Source organism: Eurypyga helias, unplaced genomic scaffold (assembly GCF_000690775.1).
Source record: "Eurypyga helias isolate BGI_N326 unplaced genomic scaffold, ASM69077v1 scaffold7620, whole genome shotgun sequence".
NCBI lineage: Eukaryota > Metazoa > Chordata > Aves > Eurypygiformes > Eurypygidae > Eurypyga > Eurypyga helias.
The window spans coordinates 1-9304 of record NW_010223719.1 but is presented as its reverse complement, the minus strand read 5'-3'; the positions used below and the strand labels follow the sequence as shown (position 1 = coordinate 9304).

General features: G+C 51.9%; 1 protein-coding gene across 1 annotated transcript; it reads right to left on the bottom strand.

Annotated features, from left to right (window-relative positions):
* Positions 1–3732: 3732 nt before the first annotated feature.
* On the bottom strand, positions 3733–9298 carry LOC104505116 (chromosome unknown open reading frame, human C2orf40; the record flags this gene model as incomplete). Its single annotated transcript, XM_010149776.1, has 4 exons — positions 3733–3894; positions 5747–5904; positions 8473–8520; positions 9256–9298. Coding segments are annotated over 4 exons (411 nt in total), but the record flags the coding sequence as incomplete, so codon positions are not given.
* Between the last annotated feature and the right edge of the window lie 6 nt (positions 9299–9304).

The following is a 9304-nucleotide window of genomic DNA, read 5'->3' as shown; positions in this document are numbered from 1 at the left end:
GGCTCTGTCCACCCCACTGCAGAGAATGCTGTTTTGAGCAAGGCAGCCTACATCTTCCATCCAGGAAACACTCCTGGGGTAAAAGTGCTCCATCCCCAAAGTATTTGTGTTACAAGTAGGAACTTTGAGGGAATGAGGGCCTCAAAATAAAGAAGAAAAATAAATATTTATTTAAGACTGTTGTTGATGAAGACATTGGACCTGGAGAGGAGCATCTCTGTCTAGACTTGTGGGAGTATACCAGAGAGGCTGTGGGGGCACAGCAGTAGCACTTCCCTGCTTTGACACAGAAGGGTTGTCCTAGAGGTGTTGCCAGCAAAGGAGGCGGGACTGCCCCATCAGTCTGACTGACACTTGCCAGGCTGACACGCGCCAATGGGGGAGTGCGGCGGCATCCCGCCTGGAAACATGAAGCTGGGCCATGGCCAAGCCGTCCCCGTTTGGAGGGAGCCACAATGAGCAATGGCCACCGCCATGGATGATCTTTAAGGTCCCTTCCAACCCAAACCATTCTATGATTCTATGAACTTTGTTGATGTAGTGAATTTTGAAGCACCCCATGCATATCTGACAAGCACTTTTATTTTTTTAATACCTTGCTCCTTTCACCCAAATCTCCCTACAGGAATGCTTCCTTCTTTCACCTAAATCTTCCTCCTCTCACCCAAACCTGTGATGGCTCATACTGGCTTGCTGTCTTCGTAGCTTATTGCACATACTTCTGCGTCATTGCGACTGCTGCACTTCCAGGCCGGTGCACCTCTCTGCAAGAAGGAGGGTGCCCTCTCCTCAGTTTACTGCCTTGCGGTGGGATGACCCCAGGCAGCAGCCGGGTGCCCTCACAGCCGTTTGCTCCCCCTGCCCCAGCGGGACGGGGGAGAATAAGGAAAGCAGAAGTGAGCAAACTGCAGGGTTGAGATAAGGGCAGTTTAATAAGTGAAGGGAAGAAGGGAAAAAAGCCAGGTGATGCGAAGGCCTCTCACCATCTCCCCTAAAAAAGACCGATGCCCAGCCAGTCTCGGCAATAGCTGTCCTGGAAGACAAAACCCCCTACACCCTAGTTCCTCTTCCCCGCTTCTAGTGTTGAGCAAGTTGTTATCTGATCAGTTTGGGTCAGCTGTCCCACCTGTGTCCCCTCCCAGCCTCTCTCCCAGCCCCAGGGGCCTACATGCTGGGGGACAGCGTGGGCAATGGGTGGTCTTCGTGCTGTGTGAGCACTGTTCGACCACCGCAGCAACATCGGGGCGTTGTCAGGGGCAGCCTTGTACGTCTTGTAACGAAGAAAGGTAGCTCTCTCCCAGCCAGACCTCAGTACATGGTGGGAAACGTCAGCATGCAGCACAACGTAATGGAAAAGATTTTATTTTTTCTCTTGGAGAATCCAGAAGAGAGAGATCATAGAGTTGGTTGCAAGCCGGCAAGGCACAGAAGGCTGCTGGACTGAGCCGGCCTGCAGGAATGGACGTGGCTTACAAAGGCCTAGGGAGGGATGGTATTTATTTACAGCACTTTATTATTATTATTATTCCTTATTCAGCAGGTCTGAATTCCCAGTTGTTGTAAATTCTGGGAAGTGATGGAAATTATCAGCGTGGCTCAAACGCTGCCAAGTTGGTGGATTTTTTTGATAGGGCGCAAAATGGAAGTATTCTTCTAGGAATAGGTGTTTTCCAACTGTGCAAAAGAGTGTGTGTTTGACTAAGAATAAGATTATTCCATATTTGGAATAAAGGGCCTTCTGTCAAGGAAACACCATTTTAAACTGAATGAACTGGCAAGGATTCTGCTAAGAACAGTCCCACAAAAACCTAGGGGAAAGCTGAGGTTTTGGAGCGTGTTAGGCCAGCGCGTATCTGCGTGCAGAGGAGCGACTAATGCGTTTGTTCAATTTGGCTCCCTCGGCAAAGAGCTGCCTTACCTGGAAGCGTTCCTGTAGGGAGCGGGATAGTGCTGGGCTTCCTCTCCTGGACACCACTCCATCCCACAACGGGGGTATGCTGGATTCAGCAAGGAAATAGTGAACTCTCTCTACCATGGCTGCTAGGAAGCTGTCCCTGGATGCAGAGAGCAGCACTGATAAGTTCTGAGCTGGCACTGGGGAATGCCTGCACCAGATTCAAAGTCTTTCTCCGCTTCTGATCCTGCAGCTGCGTTCCCAGCTCTCACAGGGAACACAGACTTCCGACACCTGACCCAAACTGACCAAGGGAGTATTTCATTCCATAGTACATCATGCTGGGGGCAGAGGTGAGGAGAGGGTCCAGGAGACATTACTCTCTCCCTTACTCTCTCTGGTTCACTCCCGTACGCCTGCTAATCCTCACCCTGACTCCTGCGTTAGCTGCTTTGGAAATTTCTTGTAAGCTTTAGATGACAGACAGCTAAAGCATCCATGCTGTCTTCTCCCACTGCTGTACTTGGCCGTACGCATTTCATCTCTCTTCATCCCAGTCCTTCAGCTCCTCAAGTCACGGAGCCAGCCAGCCTTCCTCACCTGCCTCTTCCCAATCTCTACGCTCGTCAAGCTTCAGCAGTGCCTTCCCCCACCAAGCTCCCCCTGACAGCTGAAATCCCTCCCCTAGGCTCAGGTCCGTGCCAGGACTTTCTCTACAGTAACGAGAGAGAAGCAGCAACGCAGCTGAGGATGCTGTGGTAGAAACGTTGGTCCTATCTTTTATTAGCCTGTTTCCGGGTCCTTAACACACACAACCCCACCAACCAGCCCCTCTTTAACCCACCCTCCTTCGATGACAAATGCCCAGCCTCTGACACGTTTTGATGCTCAGCCTGGTGTGTACAGATGCCAGTTTGACACAGGGGCAGAGGCAACTTCATGGTAGGAAAATTATGTCTGGGGACTGTGTTGGATGCTGTGTGATACTAACTTCATTTTAAATAGCTGATTTTGCTGTTTTATGCCCTGTTTCGAGCCAGACTGAAAGCTGGCGGCTAACTGGAAATGACACAAAGGGGAGTATTCATCCAAGATAGCCTTTGGGTTATCGTGCCCGGGAGGGGTTGGGGCCACTCAGGTTAGATGCTGTGAGCCTCAGCAATTCCTTCTGAAGTCGGGTCCCTGCTCGGAGCCCTGTCCCTGGAGAGCCCTTTCCTTTCTCGGGCTTTGCACAGAGGTGAGCTCCTCAGCACCGAATTTAGCTTTTGTGAACATCTGTGCCCTTGCCCCAACAGGAACAGAGGGCTGAGCGCAATAGCTAGGGAAACAGCAGAGGAGGCCACAAGGCAGCGCTGCAGTGGAGAGGACGGGGTTTTTTTCCCTTTCCCCCAAGAATAATTGGATTTCTTTGTGGACACAAGCCTGAATCAGCAGGCACATCTGAAATATATTGGCTTATATTGTGTGTTCTATATGCCACACCGGATGATATAATGTAATTCTGCAATTGGTTGTAGGAAAGCAAATGAAAAAAGCCCCTTAAAAAGGAATCTGTAGTAATACAATTGGAATTAAACCTGCTGTTACAAACTCTACTAAACAATGGCAGCCTCTTTATTTTATCAAAAAAGCTTTATTTCTATAACACTTTATATGTAGTGTACTACTAAGTAATGATACTTAAAAAAAAGGTCGTTGCTTTCTTCAAAGCCTGGCGGTTCCTCCTCTCTTGCTGTCTTCCATGAGTAAGAGGAAAAGCAGGGCGATTCTGACCGAGGGAGGACTCGGCCTCACCCAGTGCAGCCCCACAGGCCCCAGCTATAGTAGGATAAATGGCATTAATAATCATCATAGTTGACCCCTGCTCCGTGCCTGAAGGTGTGCGGATTCCGTGGGCCGATCGGTGAATCTTCGTCGTAGTGGTGCTGATAGTATCCACCATAGTATTCGTTACGGGCTCGCCCTAAGCTTGTCCAGTAGGAGATGTCATCTTCGAATTTCTGCCGAGAAAAGAAAAGGCTTGTTTTCCAAGCCCGGAGCTTCACAGCAACGAGAGTGAAATGCAAGTGGTGCAAGAGGTCCCTTTTGTATCCCTTACAAATTCAGAATCTGTCAAAAGGACATTTTCAGAGCTGCTAAGGGGTTTTGTGACGTGTACCTCCCTTCTCTGTGGGATTATCGGGGCCCCAGGCGCAGGCAGTGCCTTGCCCAGCCCCACCTGAGACCCACACCCTCTACCCGTGTGAAGTGCTTAAACTGAAACACGCGCTGAGCACCTTTCATATTTCTATTACCTTCTCGGTGACAGACTATAAAGACGTTTTAACGTTTTGTACTTAAAAACCTAAAAGGTTTGGCTCTCCGCTGGCCCCACATCCCCAGGTCAGAGCGGGTGCACAGGCAGAAACGAATGTACAGCGCAGCCTCCTGGCTGTGGAAACGGGGCGAGCAGTTCAATCCTGCTGACAGCAGCAGGGGGAAAACAGCGTGCAAGGACGGCAAATGCTTTGCCAAGTCGAAGCCTTTCCATCGGAATGACCCTTTGGAAATGTTTTTTTGGCTGAGATTTGGGAAAAAAAAAAAAGGTTTGCAAAATACACAATGGGTAAGCATGGCCCAAGTCCTCTGCAGGAACAAACGGTTGTTTCATTGTTAAAACTGCGTCTTAATACTCCAGAAAACCTACTAAGTGGACTCATTGTGTCCCACAACAGGCCTCATTTCAGGTTTTGAAATGCACACAGGAAACTCGGAGGGGAATTCATCTCATCTGCATGGTTCCCTGTTACCTCCGAGTATTTGCCCCCCATCTTCAGTTTCTGATGCATAAACCCATTTTTCCTATTGCTGCTGGGAGGAGGGAGGGGGATATAGCTATGAAAAAGTAATTTTTGTCAGTGTAATGTCCAGGAGCGTTAAAAAAAACTTGGATCCTTCATCCTGTCGGTCCAGGCAAAGGATTATTTTTCTTAATTGTTCCAGCTCTGAAAATGAGGGCATTCATCTTCCAAGCAATCCGCGTAGCATGAAGGTCCAGCCTGCCTGTGCCAGCGCAATCTCATTAAACGTATTCATGCAGCCGACACAAGCCAAGAATTCAACATCTATAACTATTTTTACCCCTTATTAACGTAGAAATTACTCTACGCATGGGACTGCAAGGCATTTAGTGCGTTTTAACGTTTCTCGCCCGATTTCAGCATCTCTTTAGGGGAGCTTTGTGCAGAGCTGGGAACTCTTTGATTCCACCCCGGTGTTTTTACAGATTAACTGGTTTTAAGAAAAAAAAAAAAAAGAAGTATCCTTCCCATTTGGAAGGGGGTCAGGCTGCCCGTTATCAGCCGGCTTCCCTTGCGCGCTGGGAGCTGAGGCGCAGCTGCCGGCACTCGCCGTGGTCAGGGGCTGCCTGCGTCGCGGAGGCACGTGCCTGCGTCACCTACATCGGTGCCACAACACTGAGGGGTGCCAGTCACGACCGGCTGGGGGGCGGATTTCTCAGCGTGTTAAAAAGCGAATTGATAAGGTTGAGGCTGCCAAATTAATTTCCTGAAATACGATGGATTGCTTCGGGTTGGGCTGCCTATTCCTCAAAGCAAACTTTGGCTGGAATTTGTTAAGTTCAGGGCAAGAACTCCGTGCAAGACTTGAATGTCCTTTTTCTCTGTTAACAAAACAATGAGGAGAGCTCTAACAAACACAGAACTTCTATTTCTGTGCAATCTTTGCTACTTTACAAGAAGAAATCACAGCGCCTGTGAGCAGAAACAGAGCGGCTTCTCCCTGGGTGCCCCCCGTGGCTGCGCATCCACCCTCAGCCCTGAAGCCCCCCACCAGCTGCCGGAAGCCACTCACCGCCTCGTCAAAGCCCAGGTACAGGAACTGCTGGTACCACTGCTGCACGTCGGGCTGGCTTCTGTCCCACAGCTGGCGTCTCTGGCGTCGCAGGCTGCTTAGGAACTCCTTGGCCGCCGTTTCTTGCACTGACACCTCGGGCTTCGTGGCTACAGGGGCTGAAATTAATTTGCCGCCCCCCCTCAGCCCCAGCAGGTATGGCAGGAAAACTTTAGTCAGCCTGAAGCACGCTGCTTGCGGCAAGCGAGGAAATGCTTCTCGCCTCATGCCATCGCCTTGGTGCTCAGCAGCACGGTGCGTGTTGCAGCAGTAACGGTAATAAACCCAGGAATCGCCGGAGTAGTAGGATTTCCCTGCTACCCTCATTCACTTGGATTTTATAAAAGCTATTCTGAGCTCAAAGATACAAGCTAAGTAAGGAATTTAAATAAACAAACCCAAAATGAAAGAGCCCACGCGCACTGTGTTGTGCGTTGAGGAGACTGGACCGGGAGACTGGCCTCCGCGTGCTGCTGCTACAGGAACGGGACAGGAGAGGTGAAGTGGAAAAGCCTGAAGAAGCTGGAGCAACACTGCTAACTCCTTAGGGTGAAGGGAGGCGCACATAAAAAAGACAGATTTCCTGAATCTGATGTGTAAAAACATAGCTTTTAAGTGAGTGCTACTAAATGCCCTGGATGCCTGAAAATAAAAGCCCCTCGGGCTTGCACGGCACACCGCTCGGTGGACACAGGGGAACACCTTTGCCAGACCCAGACGTGCCCCTGGCTTGCCCCGTGCCCGACGGGCAGGCAGTTTGCTGCGGCCGCTCGGGGAATTCGTGCACCTCTGAAAGGTGAGGGGGCTGGCCAGCCCCCTGCCACCCTCGGCAATGACTCCCCCTTGCACTGGGCAACGCGGCAGGATGTTTGGTCTTCCTGCAAAAGAAGGAGCGTGTGCAGGAATAGGAGGAATGTCTTGGTTTCAGAGGGTTCATTGCAATGAGGGAGGGACTGGGAACGTGGGTGTGGAGGGAGATTTTTGGAGGATGCGAGGCAAGAGATTAGAGCAGGAGGGTAAGTAGGGTGGAGACGTGAAAAGCATTCATGCAGGCAACGCGGCAGGATGTTTGGTCTTCCTGCAAAAGAAGGAGCGTGTGCAGGAATAGGAGGAATGTCTTGGTTTCAGAGGGTTCATTGCAATGAGGGAGGGACTGGGAACGTGGGTGTGGAGGGAGATTTTTGGAGGATGCGAGGCAAGAGATTAGAGCAGGAGGGTAAGTAGGGTGGAGACGTGAAAAGCATTCATGCAGAGGCTGGGCAGACTCAGAGGAGGCGAAGGTAGACAGAAGTGTGGGGAAGAGCAGGCTGCCCTGCGGCGATGAGCTGGAAATGGATAACTCCACGTGCGCTTGAGCTGGGCGTTATTACTGGGGAGCAGGACAGCTGGACACACGCCACGTGAACGAGCCTCGCGCAAGGGACACTGCCTGAAGGGAACAGTGTTGCATACTGAGCCTGCTCGTGTCCGTGCACGGCTGGAAAGGGGGAGTTAGGCTGGAATTCGGGAGCTGCCTCTTCCCTCCACCATCAATTCCAGGCTTTGCAGTTCTTCCTGGTCTAGGCCACGTTGTCTGTACGCTCCAAAAGCCTTCCCTTGGATGGTCCCTCTCACCAGGGAAACTGAACAAACCAGTGGGCTGCCGCTGGGGCGCAGGGAGCGTGGTCACTCCTGCCTGCGTGCCAGCGTGGTGAGGTAGGGCCTACGTGCAAGGAAAACAGCCATGGATGGGGCACAAGTTTTAGGGCCGGCAAGAGGTGGGTGCTGCCAGGAAAACCCCAGTGAGGAGTTAGACAGGCCTACAGAAAGTGGGAGTCCCCCCTGTGAGGGGTGTAAATTCTTTGCCTCATCCATGGAGCAGGCTGAGGGGCGGCAACCAAAACTCCTGGGGTATTTCAGCCTGCCCCCCCATGTGCTGCTTGTCCCCGGCCAACTCCATTGCCATCCCCTTCCCTCAACCAGCAAGCTCTTCCATGCTTCTGCCTGCTGGGCCCTCGGCCATCATCTCTCCCATAGAGAGGGAGCAGTCTTCCAAGGAGGAAGCACACTAAGACAAAGGGAACAAGTCAAGGCATTGCAGGCAAGCCTGGTGTGCACATTTTCTCCTCTGCACCTGAGCCAGCAATATTTCTATGCGTTACGATTCCTTGGAAAAGCTTGTGACTTCCCAGAATAAACTGGATAAGCGCCACGTCTGCTACAGACATGCTGGAAAAGGTAGGGGCTGGATGCTGCACGGAACAAAACGCAGGCTGAGGCTGGGGTGAGCAGAACCTCCAGCCTTGCCAGCACCAAGTCCCAGATGGACGTGCAGGCACAGGCTCCACAGGGACAGCACCGTATGCACGGCACTGTATGCAGTATGGCCTGCAGCGAGAGCAGCTGTGTCTACCAGCTTTGAGCCGGGTGCCTGTACTCTGCTCCGAGCGCCCTCTTGGAGCTGGATATAGTGGCGACACATTGCCAGCTTGGACTTTGCCCAGAGGAGCTGTGGATGCCCCATCCCTGGAAGTGTTCAAGGCCAGGCTGGGTGAGGCTTTGAGCAACCTGGTCTAGTGCAAGGTGTCCCTGTCCATGGCAGGGGGGTTGGAACTAGATGGTCTTTAAGGTCCCTTCCAACCCAAACCATTCCATGACTGGCAGCAGCTGACTCAAAGGACAAAGCGCTTTGACATCTCTTTACTTACCTTCACGTTTCTGCAGCATCAGTTTAAGCTTATTTCCCCTTGAAACATCTAGGCAAGCAAAAACAGAATGCCTGTGTTTACCGAGATGGAAATAACAACCAAAACAAAAGATCCTATCTTGAAAAATACCGCAAGTATTTTTGTCCCAGCTCCAGACCACCAGACAAAACTCTGCAAGAAGTTTTCTCCCAGAGCCTCCCTTTGCCTCTGTTTTCCACGCTTGAACTCAACATATGCTATGGGGAAGCTTTTGATGCTCCAGCCTCCTCTCCCCAACTCTGCTTGGCATGGGGACCCCGAAACTGGCCTTCTTAGCCAATTAACTCACCGTATTTCGCAGCAGGAGGTCACAGCCGCTGCCAGCACCGTGACAGAGTGCCCAGGGCGGCATGATGGCCCCGGAGAGCCCTTGTCACCGAGCGAGGGGCTTGTGAACAACCGGGCTGCCTCAAGGTTTTCCCTTGCAGCCTGTCCCAAAGCACACCCAAGCTGTCGTCCTGCTCCAGCCCTTTCCCAGGAGGGATCCAGGGCTTTCGCGACGGCTGGGCAGCCAGCTTTGGCTGCTCCGAAATGCTTTATTCCCTCGAAAACGAGCTCTTTCTTTTATTCCCTCGAAAAAGATGCTCAACTTGCCTTGGAGCTGAGCTGTTTGGTCTTGGAGTGACCCAAACTGTTCACCCACACGGGATGCCAGGGGAAGGCTTTCAGCTGCTCCCCGGGATTTACCTTCCCTCTGACACCCCTCCCCGACCCCCTCGCACCGCGGGCCGGGTGCTCACTCACCAGGGGCTGTGCAGAGCAGCGGGAGAAGGAGGACGAGGAGGAGGAGGAG